Source organism: Ruditapes philippinarum, unplaced genomic scaffold, assembly GCF_026571515.1.
Source record: "Ruditapes philippinarum isolate M1 unplaced genomic scaffold, ASM2657151v2 ctg4003_1_1_1_1, whole genome shotgun sequence".
Taxonomy (NCBI): domain Eukaryota; kingdom Metazoa; phylum Mollusca; class Bivalvia; order Venerida; family Veneridae; genus Ruditapes; species Ruditapes philippinarum.
The window spans coordinates 141678-156795 of NW_026859661.1; the positions used below are offsets into that span (position 1 = coordinate 141678).

The following is a 15118-nucleotide window of genomic DNA, read 5'->3' on the forward strand; positions in this document are numbered from 1 at the left end:
AAAAACCCACATATTTGGAATTTCTAAAACAATTAAAATAATTAATGATTTAAGGCATAATGTGCCTTAATGAACACCGACGCCGAAGCCTTCGCGAGGTCCGCCATCACTTCGAAAAGTTTCGTTTCTGAACATTTTCTCTGACACCACAAAGTCTATCTTAGCATGTATCATTACCTTTTCCTAGGTCAGGTAAATCGTGTTCCTGGGGTTTTGATGGCGCCCCGTCTCGAGAGTCATTTACTTTATATAGAAGTATGCACGAAAACACATTTAGATCTTCATGTGAAAATTTACAATGACGAGAACCTACACATAATATTGGTCATGCTGCATTATGTTTACCACTACCAAAGTCACAGATAGTATGACCCTTGCTAAAATGGCTCAGTTTAGTGTTCACCTATCTTACATATATCTATACTGTGTAACTTCCCAATTCAAAAACTTCTGAAATCCGGATTTTTTTTTTCTTAGTAGTTATTACCTGTAAATCACGGAATGTAAAACCTTCAAAATGCCAGTGTCTTTCCATTAGCTGTAACCCTTTATCTTGACACATGTAAGTGATTCTACAAAAGCTTTATTAATAGTTTCACGCTTTAAAGTTTGTCTCGAGAAACACATTGATCATTTAGATCTATAGACATAGACATTTAATGCTAGTTTTTATTAAACTATGTTTTTCACACATGTAACATTGCCTTTCATGGACCTTAACAAGCTTTATCTAAATCATGTCTCTTAGGTCAAACAAGGCCTGAATTTGGCGGTATAGGGGCATTTTTGACATATATGTTTATCTCTCCTCCGAAACGAGGCCATAGATATTTGTGTAATATAGCATCACCCTTCAGTGACTAATGTTACTGCACCTGTTGTATAATGTTTTCAGCTGAATATCAAAACCTGCATGTTGAATAAGATATGTATGTGTGCATGTTTTATCTTGATATTTGATAACCGAAAACAAGATGATGTAGTATAGTAAATGATCTATATACACCCGTGTATATAGTCGTGCTCCAAATATTTGACGTTAAGGTATTTTAAGCTCGTATTAAAGGAATAACAGAAGTAACAAAATACTTTCACCACTCAATGCAGTTAACATGAATGGATTTGCTTGATACAGTATCATAAAATATAAGTTTGGTCACTATTGCAACATTATATAAAACTTAAATAATTAAGTCAGTAAGTTCATGTACTAGTAATTATTTTTCTAAACTCATAAAGGATTGGCCAATATTTATTTTTTTCATAATTACCAAAGACAACGAGTATTAGTGTGGAGTTTTTCGAAGTTCGTTTGTGATCAGTTTGACTTCCTGTAAAATTAACAGGGAATGTTTGAATATAAAAAGAATTTCCATTGGTCATTTTGAAATTACAAACTGAAATCGGTGAATCTAATTGTTCTAAAATAAAATGTTAAGGACAATTCTTCACATTCTGGAATAAAATATAAAGGATACTTCTTACCAAACTTAAATTAAAAATTTAAGGATAGGTGTATTATAAAATGTAAGGGATACTTCTGCCACTATAGAATATGTATAGGATAGTTCTAAAATATGAAGTGCAAGAATGAGGATAGTATTTTTAATTATTATGTGAATTTGTAAATGATTACAATATTTATAAAGTCAAACGTAAAACAAGTAAAAGAGCACCTTAAATAGAAGTTAAACTTAAAAATTATCAATATAGATATGCAATATTTTGATTTCAATGTTTACAAAATATGTATTTTCTTAATAGCTACAAGAAAAAGTTATCATGTTATTGTTATGCAAGCATTGCTTACTTTTCTATTTGTATTGAAAACTTAGAAATAAAATAATTGTGCATGTTTAACAGATTTACTTCGGCCGAGTATCCTTTTAAAAGATACATCTGGTTTTCTATAATTTTGCACATCTGTCTATATAGTGTTTATCAGTATCAATTCTGCCAATATGTTAAAACTGTAAATTAAATTTAAGATGTTTAAGTAAATTTGTCTATAATTGTAACACAATAAATAATAATGTTTAAAGTATTTGATATCAAATAAAACATCAAATTACAAAATAATTAAAGATGAATGTTGCTCGCAAATGTGAGATGCATGATCCGATGTTAAGTTCCTTTGTAAATTTTTATATGTTCCTCTATACTTATAGAATCATTTTCCTATATTCAAACTTTGTTTTGTACCTTTTAAATGTATCATGTTCACTATTCTTTTTTTTTCTTTTTTTTCATTTAATTACCCTTACACTCTTGTTAAAATTGTAAGAATTTTCATTTCGTGTTAGGTTTTTATTATAGTAAAAACTCAAAGTAAACAAATCTCGATTGTTGTTTACAAAATAGCTGGCTAACATGCATCAATGACTGGACTTACGTGTTATAATAACCGTTGGTTTATCCCAAAATAGTTTGGTTTTTTTGCAAATCAGCAATTTTTTACATTTTGAATTTTTACCATTTAATTCTAGCAAAACACGATTAATTTTAGTAACATAAAACAATGAAAATAAAATCAGGATCTTTTTTAGTGAACACCGGGTCGGAAGTCAACTTTAATAATGATCTCAATACAATAACATATGGAAAGGCGCGTCAAGCTAACGTGACGCAATAGAAATTGGCGCAATAACCAAGTACATGCATATGTACGTAACACTTGTATTTTCAGTTGTGATACAAGGATTTATGTTACATTATGTTCATGTACACATTTGTATAATGTTAGAAATACTTATCATTATTAATACGTATATATGAGACTATTATGATAATACAAGTAGACAATTATTGCCATTGATTTGTAGTAACAAGAACACACACGGAACAACGTAATAGCCCAAATAATCAAATGTATATTCATCTATCAAATATACACCAGTGTTTTTAATTATAAATTCAAATTTTACTGATATCAAACAGTTCTGATAATACATGTATGTTACAATATGTTAAAAATTAGTAATTTTATTATTCCCTGTCCGTCATTATATTGTATTGTCTATCGTATTTTAGTACTCAAGATGGTGTAGTTTTATTTTGTGTCGGGTAAAGGACTTAAAATTCTTAACTAGACTGTTGTTGTAGTTTTGGAAATAAAGATTTTTTCTCCTATCATAGCTTGAGTTAAATATTATCAGAAAGTCCAAAAATAAAACAAAACAAAAAAGTACGATAAACATTGTTTAACTTTTTTAGGATTAACAATTACATAACTACTGCGTTACTAACGCAGTAAGGGCTATTTATGTAAATTTGACCACTTTTTGGTAATTAACGTGTTTTTTTTGTTAGTGCCATTGATAATGTGTTAATAACCTGCTTTTGGTTACTTCGCAATATCATATTTTCAAATACATTTTCAATTCTTTCATGAAAATTAGCATGAATGAGGAGGCGTATTTAGCATACTGGTATGCTTCAAGCAAATTATTCTCAAATTGTATGTCTTTTAAAGTTCATTTTACTAAGTAGCAGTGCCCATCAGGACTATATTTCTTTCATCTGTGGATTTGTCTAATGCGTGTATATGATATTTGAAGTACTGTATAGGGGTGATATTTAAGTTAACTCATTGATAAATAAAAAAACAACAATTGTGCTATTCTAATGGATTGTATCGCTGAGTTGATTTTGTAATGTTGAATTCTAAACAAGTCTATACAGTAGAGGAGTAGGAATACATATTCATGCAATCAACGAGAGCCCTACGATCCATAAAAATATACGATTTTTTAATTTTCCTTTTAACGAATATCATACATTTGAACACAACCAAATGAAGTAGTTTTCTTTATCTTATAAATTTCACACTGTTGTTATGACACGTGTTCAAGATTAGACGTGACCATTGGAATAAGTGTATACAGTGGTGCCGTCAGATCGAATTTGAAATAGAACATGATTGAATTTAAATATATAGAATCATTTTATATTTTATCGATATGTATTGTATCATGTCAGTGACATAATATTTGTTTACATTAATATCGATATTGTGACAGATCTAAAAAAAACCTGTATATTTGTTCGACGCAGCAATCTCTAAAAATTACACAAATCACGTGATGATGATCATATTATATGATTGTGTCAAGATGGCAGATACGCCAAAGAAATCGATAAACAATTATTTATCTGTAATAAACAGAGACAATTTAACTTAAACTCTGATGTCAAGTTTGTCGATATGATTAAAAAATCATTCTTGTTAAGTGTAGAATCGAAATTATTAATTAATCTTGAACGATTTCTCTTTCGAAAGCGACCATTTTTATAGAAATAATTATTTTCTTTTTTAGTTCTAACACCTTACCAGAACGGTCTTGAAACATAAGTAAAACCGTATTTACTTAAAAAAACAACATTGAAAAAAATCATGTCGCAAAAATCTTGATGAAAATTTTGTGATGGCAGAGATCTATTTTTGTAAGGGTCGATTACAGCGCGGGAGATTGACATTTGACATATAATAAAGGCTAGTAGCTGAAAACATAGAGGATATTTGTTTGTTTTCATGTAAGTTTGAAATTTATTTCACTGAGTGAACACCGGATGCGATATTTTTACGAGTGGCGTAACCACGAGTAAAATAGAAAAGTTGGTGTCCACGAAGGAAATATATTTCAATCTTTTATGTTAAACAAATAAATTTTCTTTTTATTTCATGCTTTTTAGTGATTTTAAGTATTTTTACTGATTTTGCTGCGTAACGTCGCGCATTCTTCTTTATGACGTCATCACATCATGACGTCACGTCATAAATTTTGAAAAATAGTTAGTTCTGTGAAATTTTCTGTAATTTTGTTACATTTTTAAAATGATTTATGATGACATCGACTTTCTTTTCCAAAAGAAGCACAATTTACGTATGACGGTATTTATTTTTGTCTGTTGTTCCACTTAGTTATGGTATTCTTTTCATCCGCATTCAGATATAGTCCGGCTACAGTGAAAATTATATTTTATAAATTTCACATATGGTTTATTAGAATATAATCATCTGATATATTACAGTTAAACACTGAAAGCATGAAATAAAATGTAATGAATACGGATTTAATTGATCTAATTGTCTGGTCGAAATACAAACGTTAACACAGTCGACATACGTACACACACACACATGCTCGCACGCATGTACTAACGCACGCACTCATACATACATACATACATACATACATACATACATACATACATACATACATACATACATACATACATACATACATACATACATACATACATACATACATACATACATACATACATACATACATATATTGAATACGGAAAAACATGTTGTTTTTGAATACATACATACATACATACATACATACATACATACATACATACATACATACATACATACATACATACATACATACATACATACATACATACATACATACATACATACATACATACATACATACATACATACATACATACATACATACATACATACATACATACATACATACATACATATATACATACATACATACATACATACATACATACATACATACATACATACATACATACATACATACATACATACATACATCAGGTGAACAATTTAGATCAAACGGAGTCTACACTTCCCAACTCTTTGCTATTTCCTATCAAGGGATTCCTCTTTACATATTTGAATGTTCACCATGTCACTATATAACTTAATTTCAAATCATTTAATTGTTGCTATTTTTTCTATTGTATTTCAGATCTCAAAGATGATTTGATTAAATACTATAAATGGAAACACAGCAGAGTTCCACTGTCACCTTTGTTTGAGGAAAAGGATACGTCATTGGCCGACTTTTATATGAGGCCTGAATTTAAATTAGTAGTTTCAAATTCGACAGGAGGAAAAGACCAAAAAACACCAATCAAAGTTTTGTCCAACATGTTCAACAACCGAGAAATTTATGTTACTGCAGATGCTGGGTTTGGAAAAACTACATTTTCAAAGTATCTAGCGACTTTGTGGAGCGAAGCTCATTGCCAGGACAAAAAAGATCAAACATCTTTTGAAAATGATGATAAAGATTGCATGTTTAAATTTGAGTACGTCTTTCTAATTTTATTGCGAGATTCGTACGATTTATGCTCTATTGATGACTTCTTATTCAAACAAATTATTTCAAACTTGGACCACTCCAAACAATTTACGGAAGATTTTCTGCAGGAAATCATGCACAATGAAAATTGTCTAGTGATACTTGATGGACTAGATGAATGGACTCACCCGGACAAGTGCTGTTACAGGGAGCCAAAATCGATCCCCCACAGGAGTATCAGAGAAAAATGTACAGTTCTGACTACCACTAGACCTTGGAAATTAGGGTTTTTAAATCTGAATTCGAACGAATTAGGCATTAAGGTAGAACTTTCTAAACTAGGTGGAGACTCGGTAAATACACTTTCCAAAAGGACCTTACAACTGTTAAAATCTCCCCCTAATGAGATGTCATTACGAAATGAGCTCCATCTGTTCAATAAAGAAATAGAAAGAAGAGACATTACTGACCTTGCCTTTGTGCCCCTACTTTTAATGTATATAATTTGTTTATATTGTGATGGTGTTCAAATAGGAAGTTCAAGGTGCGAGCTTTATGCTGATATTATTGAACTTCTTTTATCAAAAACGATACAGAAACACCGAGATTGTCAACTTCCGGTGCACCCTTACACCGGTGAAATTCCACAATGTTTTGAAGGCCATTTTCATTGTAAGACTAACTATACTCTCCTGATTGCTTTGGGGAAACTAGCATATTATTCATTTTTTAATGAAACAAAAGAAAAAACGCTGGTATTTGAAGGATCAATTGCTGAAAAGTATCTCGAACCAGAATATATCAAATTATGCTTGATCTCAGGAATATTGACTGAAAGCAAAACAAGGACACTAACAAAACAGATAAGTAAAGAATCTTTTTCCCATAAAACAGTTCAGGAATTCTTTGTTGCCATATTTATTATTTCCCAAAGCGAATTGCAGAAAACGGTTTTAGAAAAATGTGAAAAAGTCCAAAGCATTCTTGATATCTCGACAATTTGTCAGTTTATCGGCAAACTAAATCCAACAATAATGTGTGAAATATCAGAGGGTTTTATGTTTGTGATAAATGATGATGAGGAAACACGTGAGTATAGGTCTAGGACGGATGTTAAATATATGCACTATCATACATTGTATAACATACAAAACATGTTACTTTCATGTTTCAAAGAAATGACTGAAAGTAAACATACTCAGCTGTGTTTACAAGATGTGTTCATTTCATGTGACAATGTGCATAACGAGCATTTGCAATGTTTGGCAAAACTAAATAGAACAAACATAAAATCGCTTGATATAAATGGCAACAATACTTCATGCAGTTTATGTGAAGTTATTGATTTATTTTCTCTCTAGATTCTTTACAGAAACTTTTTTATGAAGGTGAGAGGGAAAAAGAGGCTGAAATCCATTTGTTACTATATCCTTGTCTCAAAAGGCTGACTTTGTTGTATGGCAAATGGATAAATTATGAAGGAAATCTGAGTGAAAGTCTCGTTAAACTTCAAAATGTACATTATATTTATGTTAAACAGTTCACATTATCTCACAAAATACTTGAGACAATATTTTCTTCTATTCCTGGTAAAAATGCATTAAAGGAAATAACTTTGTCGAAGCTATCATGTTACGAACATGGCGTCGATCAATGTAAGAGATTGAGCTTTGACCTTTCTCGGCATTCAAGCCTAACAAAGTTACAATTGTCCGAGTTACCGTCTTTGCAATTAAATATAACAACACCGTCGTTAGTTGATGTTTACTTGTGGGGAATCAATCTAGGTGACACTTCTTTGTTACTGTCAGGTGGCATGTTAAATATTAAACGCGTGGAGTTGTTTTATATAGAAATGTCTGCAGCAAGTTTACAGTAGCTTTGTGATTGTTCTAGAAAAGCTCCCTCAGTTAGTAACAGTAGAGATGCACAAGTGCGAAATAGAACCGGAAACAGAACGTAAAAATGTCAGTAACTATGTACAGAGTTCCGAAATCTTTGTTGTGACAAGAGACCATTTCCATTCACAATGGACGTTTACCTTTACAAAAAATCCCCAAGAAGTAAATGAAAGACAAAATAAGCATTGTGCACACTGCACGATAAACTAACGTACTTTATTCAAATCTTTGAAAATGTAGACACGTTAAAAAGAATCTTTTATCAAAATTTAGTTTTAGAAGGAGATAACCGCAGCTTGGTTCATATTCACATTTTTAACTAGGACCATTTTTGACAAAAGAATTCGAGGTGTTTTCTTTTCCGTGCTCATACTCTTAGGTAGCTGGATAAGGTATCTCTTCAATTAAATTTGAAACGGGTCTTAACACTGTGTGTAGTACAATAAGACATTTATTCTTTATTCATAGTACTTTTTTAGTTTAGATGCAAAAAATAGCCATTTAAAATGTTAAAATAAAATAATGGCTATGACTTTGAATTTACACTAAGACTTTCTCCTTTTTGTACCATTGCTTACTTTATGGTATTGTAATTGTTTTGCTGTGTGAGATACCAAATATCATGGTTGAGATATTGATTAAGATATAATGTTTGAGATATTGATTTAAATATCATGCTTGAGATATTGATAAAAATATGATGTTTGAGATATTGATTGAAATATCATGTTTGAGATATTGATTAAGATATAATGTTTGAGATATTGATTGAAATATCATGTTTGAGATATTGATTAAGATATAATGTTTGAGATATTGATTGAAATATGATGTTTAAGATATTGATTTAAATATGATATTTGTGATATTGATTAAATTATGATGTTTGTTTGAGATATATTGATTAAAATATGTTTGAGATATTGATTAAGTTATCATGTTTGAGATATTGATTAGAATATGATGTTTTAGATATTGATTTAAATATCATGTTTAAGATATTGATAAAAGTTTGATATTTTACGGAAACGTGTAGCGACCACCCCTATATGTTAGTTAAAACAGAATTTTTGACAATTTACTTAATACATACTATATACCTAACCAATTTTTATAAACTTACTTGATCTGAAATATTTATCTTGTACTATCTACAGCCTGTGCATGTTGGTAAAAACAGAATTAAAGACAATTTATTTAACACACGATTTATATTTGACCAATATTTACATTGTTAATTGATTAAGAAATAACATCGGCCTGAGAGGTGTATATCGGCTATTTAACACCGGTTTGGAGTTGTGATGCGTAGGAATTGACCACGAAGGCCGTAGGCCTGAGTAGTTAATTTTGTCGCATCAAAACGACAATACCGGTGTTAAATAGCCGATATACACCTCTCAGGCCGATGTTATTTCGATTCTAACACGATAAAATAAGGAAAATCACTAATGTTATTTTTGAAGCGGAAATAACTTCCGGTGCCGATTTTCGTATAAAGCTGTTCGATTTTCGCACCCTACTGTTGCGAAGATATAGAAATTATTAAACAAAAGAAATAATAAGAAAAAAACGTTATTTTATCAAGTTCTGAACAATAAAAACTTACGTCGTATTGTGTTTACATCAGAGCCCCATTTATCATTCTTGTCTGCATGAAATAACGTCAGTTTGTTTATGAATGAGTTGTTTACTTAGGATGACGTCATTACGCTACTTACGGATTGGCGCCGTTTAGATATAGAGGATATTTGTTTAGTTCAGTGTAAGATCGGAATATATTTCACCGAGTGAGCACCAAAAGGTTTATTTCACGAGTGGCGCAGCCACGAGTGAAATATGAACTTTTGGTGTTCACAAGGTGAAATATATTTAATCTTACACTAAACTAAACAAATTTTCTTTTTATTACATGCAAAGAAACGTTTTAAATAGACATTAAACCTAATACTGAATGAAAAGCGCGCAACTAATAATACAACGTGACGTCATTTACGACGTCACGTCATTAAGTTGGTACCCAGTATTGTGCACGCTGGTATTTCACTAAAACAACGTAAGGGGTTTAAATTCAAAACAGTGAAATTATCAAAGTGGTAATTTCACTGTTTCAAACAGTGAAATTACCAGTTTTATATCACTGATATATTTCTATAAACCACCGAAAAGCATGTAATAAATGGATCTAATATGTGGCGTTAGTGTATGTCAGATATTATTTCGGTATTGTATGAAAAGAAAACATTATACGAACTGAAAATATAAATAAAAATGTTTTTATTGTTGCTTTAAAATGCTTTGTAAACTATACAATCGAGGGTGAAAACATAACAGCGCATATTCAAGTAGTCCCTAACCGGTGTTTATTGGCAGTTTAACACCAGTTTTTTTCCTTCTTTGTGTATAATGACAAAATCACGTGAGTGTTAGAATCTTGAATATATATCATTTACTCAATCTGCTTTTAATATTGCTGGATTCAAATTTATGTGACATTTTTCTGTTCATTTATATGTATAGTTATATATTATATTAAGGTTTTTAATTCGCAAACCTCTATCATTATAAAATATAATATAACATATTTTACAATTTATATTTGATACTGAGGACAGAAAAATCTCGTACAATAGAAAGCTTTTTTAAAGATTATATATGAAACATTTGAATGAGGCTGTGTATTCCAAAGATGAAGGAATGTTTAAATAATTGTGCTTCAGATAGTGTTACAAGATAAAGATTATATAATAAAGACAAACTCCGTTAGTGGTTAATAAGCATAAAATAAGCTAGTGAAGTAGTACCTGGTGTAAATTAGTTATCGTAGAAACCATTATATGTTTGTAAGATATATAATACATAGGGCTTAAAACGATAACTTCCGACAAATTTACCATTTCAAATGTATGTACAGAGTATGGTACATGATAAATATCATATAAAAAGGCATATTCGACCGGTTGATCTTATTATAGGAACATAGATCCAAAACCTTAAGCGATATTTCGCCTTATATGATGTGTGACACGAGAAAAGTCAAGACATTTGTATTTGATAAATCAAATAATTTAATCAAGTGATATTGTAAATCATATATAATACGTATTGTTTTGTAATCTATCGTACGTTTTTATCTTATAATGCAAGATAAACTACTTTTAAATTTTTGACAAATGAAAAAATAAAACACTTACATCTTTTTAAATATGTAATTCTTTCCTGAAATCATATTTGCATATAACAAACATACTTTAAAACTGTAAAAAAAAGTCATTTGATGTGTATCATATAGGGGTGGTCGCTATACGTTTCCGTAATATTTGATATATTGATTGAAATATGATGTGTGAGATATTGATTAAAATATCATGCTTGGTATATTGATTGAAATATGTAAATTAAGATACTGATTAAAATATCATGTTTGTGATATTTATTTACGGAAACGTATAGCGACCACCCCTACATGTTAGTAAAAACATAATTTTGACAATTTATTTGATACATATTATATACCTAACAAATTTTTACAAACTTCCTTGATCTGAAATATTTATCTAGTTATATCTACCGCCCCTGCATTTTGGTAAAAACCGAAATTTAAGACAATTTTTTGAACACACGATATATATCTGACCAATATTTACATTGTTTTTTTTATCTTGAATATATATAATTTACTCAATCTGCTGTTTATATTGCTGGATCAAAATTTATGTGAAATTTTTCAGTTCATTTATATGTATTAGTTATATACACTTGAGGTTTTTTATTCGCATACCGTTATCATTATAAAATATAATATAACATATTTTACAATTTATATTTGATAATAAGGACAGAAAAATCCTGCACAATACAAAGCTTTTTTAAAGATTATATATGAAACATTTGAATGAGGCTGTGTATTTCAAAGATTAAGGAATGTTTAAATAATTGTGCTTCAGAAAGTGTTACAAGATAAAGATTATATAAAAAAGACAAACTCCGTTAGTTGTTAATAAGCATAAAATAAGCTAGTGAAGTAGTACTTGATGAAAATTAGTTACCATACAAACCATTATATTTTTGTAAGATATATAATATATATAGCTTAAAACGATAACTTCCGACAAATTTACCATTTAAAATGTATGTACAGAGGATGGTACATGATAAATATTATATAAAAATGAATATTCGACCAGTTGATCTTATTATAGGAACATAGATCCCAAAGCTTAAGCGATATTTCGTCTTATATGATGTGTGACACGAGAAAAGTCAAGACATTTGATAAAGGAAGCAATTTAATCAAGTTACGTTGTAAATCATATATAATACATATTTTTTTTATAATTTATCGTACTTTTTTATCTTCTAATGCAAGATAAACTACTTTTAACTTTTAAGCAAAATGAAAAAATAAAACACTTACATCTTTTTGAATATGTAATTCTTTCCTGAATTCATATTTGTATATAACAAACATATTATAAAACTGTAAAAAAGTCATTTGATATATATACCAAAATACGGTATCCATGAAACCCATGTCAAATCCCTTCACAGTGAGTCTGTACATTAAACACGTCCAAAAACATTGAGTGTCGAGAAAGTGAAGCAGGCATCTGAATCTATACAGGCTGATTACACACAACCGCAGAGTCGTGGGCGTGCACGTAATCCACGTGCTGCGTCTAAAGTAAGAGCGCATTCAGCCGTACCATATAGACGACAGAGTGTTAGTGTTACTATGGTCAACAATACAGTCAAGGGTCAGTAGGACACAGCTGAGAAGGTCACGCTTAGGTGTGCATTGCTGAATGTACAGGGTTTAAAAACGAAACGAACTGATAAATTAAAATCGCCTGAACTGCAGTCTGTATTTAACTCACACGACATTGTATTATTTACCGAAACTTGGTCAAATGAAAGTGTTGATTTGCATGTTAATGATTTTCAATATTACGCTTTACATATACTTAGAACAAAAAATCTAGCAAAAAGAGATTGTGTTGGTATTATTGTATATTTGAGAGAAAACTTTGTTTCAAATGATACTCTCGTATTTCTGAGCGATGATGATATTTTATGTATTAAAATAAGTGGTAATTTATTGTATACCGGCTTGTATGTGTGATTATGTTATGCAGTACCCGAGAACAGTAGTAGACAATCAATGATAGAAACAATTATGTTTGATCGTCTTACGGACTTTATTACTAGCTTAGGGTCTACATGTGAAGAAAATCTAAATTTATGTTATTTGGCGACATGAATGCTCACACAAGTAATTATCCTGATTTTGTCACAAATGATAATTATTGTACTCATATGAATGTTTTACCTGTTGATTATGATATTGACCCAATTATGAATCGTTATTCACAAGATAAATGCTGTGTAAATAGCTATGGTTTAACATTGTTAGATATTTGTAAACATACTGGCCTAAGAATTCTGAATTTAAGATTTGGCAAAGATAAATATATAGGTCGCAACACATTTGTTGGGAGTAGAGGTAGTAGTTTAGTTGATTATGTAATAAGTACACACAATTTGTTTCAATATATTGACGTTTTTGAGGTACAAATTCCAAATATATTAAGTGATCACTGCCTTGTGGATATATCTCTTGTTTTTGATAAACCTTTATATGTACATGTACAAAATGCCAAGCCATGTGAAACTATAGATAGCTTCAAATATGTGTGGAATAACGGTAAAAAGCAGATGTTTGCTGAAAACTTATCTTCTGAAAATACGATGAATAAACTGAATTATTTCAATGTCAAAGTGAATAATGTTAAGTCTTCTTCTGATATTGATGAATGTATTAATGATTTTTCTAATATTATTGACGCGGTTGCGTCCCCTTTGTTTAAAAAGGATGTTAAACACGCTGATAGCGAAACTTCAGTCAGTCATATTGTTGATTGTAAATGGTATACGCAAGAATGTTTTGAACTTAGAAATATTTTTCACAAAATGTTAAACGTCTATCGAAATAATAAATCTGATTTGAATAGACAAAATATGGTTCATGCATGACGAATTATAAATCATGTATACGCAAATGTAAAATGGATTATGACCGCAATGAAATGGCAAAATTAACCGATGCAAAACATAAAAACGTTAAGTTGTATTGGAAAATGCTTAAAACTTGTGCTGGTGTTAAACAGCCTAATATTCAAATTGATGTATTTCAGAAATATTTTGAGTCTGTAAATGCCCCAGACGATCACTTTTTAGGCCTGATGAAGATGTTTTGTATTTTATATAGAGGTATGAACAAAATGATTTTAATATAAGGTTTCATGAATTGAATGTCCCTATCACTGAACAGCGCTAATTAAAAGCAATCCGTCAACTACAGACAAATAGAAGTAGCGGTCCGGATAAATACCTTGACGAATTCTTTATTAATGGTAAACATGTTTTAATGCCATTTTTGTTAAATTTGTTTAACAAAATATTTGAAGTAGGATACTTCCCAGAAAGTTGGTCTGAAGGATTTGTAATACCCCTACTATTAATGATGAAAACAGCTATAGAGAAATTACATTATTGAGTACATTAAGTAAATTATTTTCACGTGTTTTAAATAATAGACTGGTAGAATGGGCAGAAAATTATGGTGTATGTATTGAGGCCATGTCAGGTTTTAGGCAAAAAAATGGGCACGGTAGATAATATATTTGTTTGGCATGGTTTGATTTCTCATGTGATTAATAACGGTAAAAAATTATATTGCGCTTTTATTGATTTTAGCAAAGCCTTTGATTATGTTGTTAGAGACAACTTGTGGCTGAAATTGATACAATTAGGTATCCGTGGCAAAATGTTGAATATTATAAGATCTATGTACAACTCAGTAAAATCAAAAGTAAAATATTGTAACTCTTTAAGTGAACCATTTAATTGTATTTTAGGGGTACGTCAGGGTGAATGCTTATCACCTTTTTTATTTACTATGTTTCTAAATGATATTGAAGACATGTATATACATAGTGGTATGCAAGGTATTGATGTCAATCTGTTTAAAATATTTCTTATTTTATATGCGGATGATATTGTTTTATTTGCAAACACTGAAAATAAATTACAGAGTAGTCTAGATATGTTATATGAATATTGTAATAAGTGGAAATTAAT

The 15118-nt window shown here is 30.1% G+C and overlaps 1 protein-coding gene across 2 annotated transcripts in view; it reads left to right on the top strand.

Moving 5' to 3' along the window:
• Nucleotides 1–14895, top strand: part of LOC132757409 (uncharacterized) — a 29625-nt gene extending 14730 nt beyond the window's left edge. For both annotated transcript variants that reach the window (XM_060748681.1, XM_060748682.1), the window contains exon 6: nucleotides 5742–14895. In XM_060748681.1, coding sequence (XP_060604664.1) covers nucleotides 5742–7438 — 1697 coding nt within the window. In that variant the 3' untranslated portion in view covers nucleotides 7439–14895. The remainder of the gene's footprint in view (nucleotides 1–5741) is intronic.
• The last annotated feature ends 223 nt before the right edge of the window (nucleotides 14896–15118 follow it).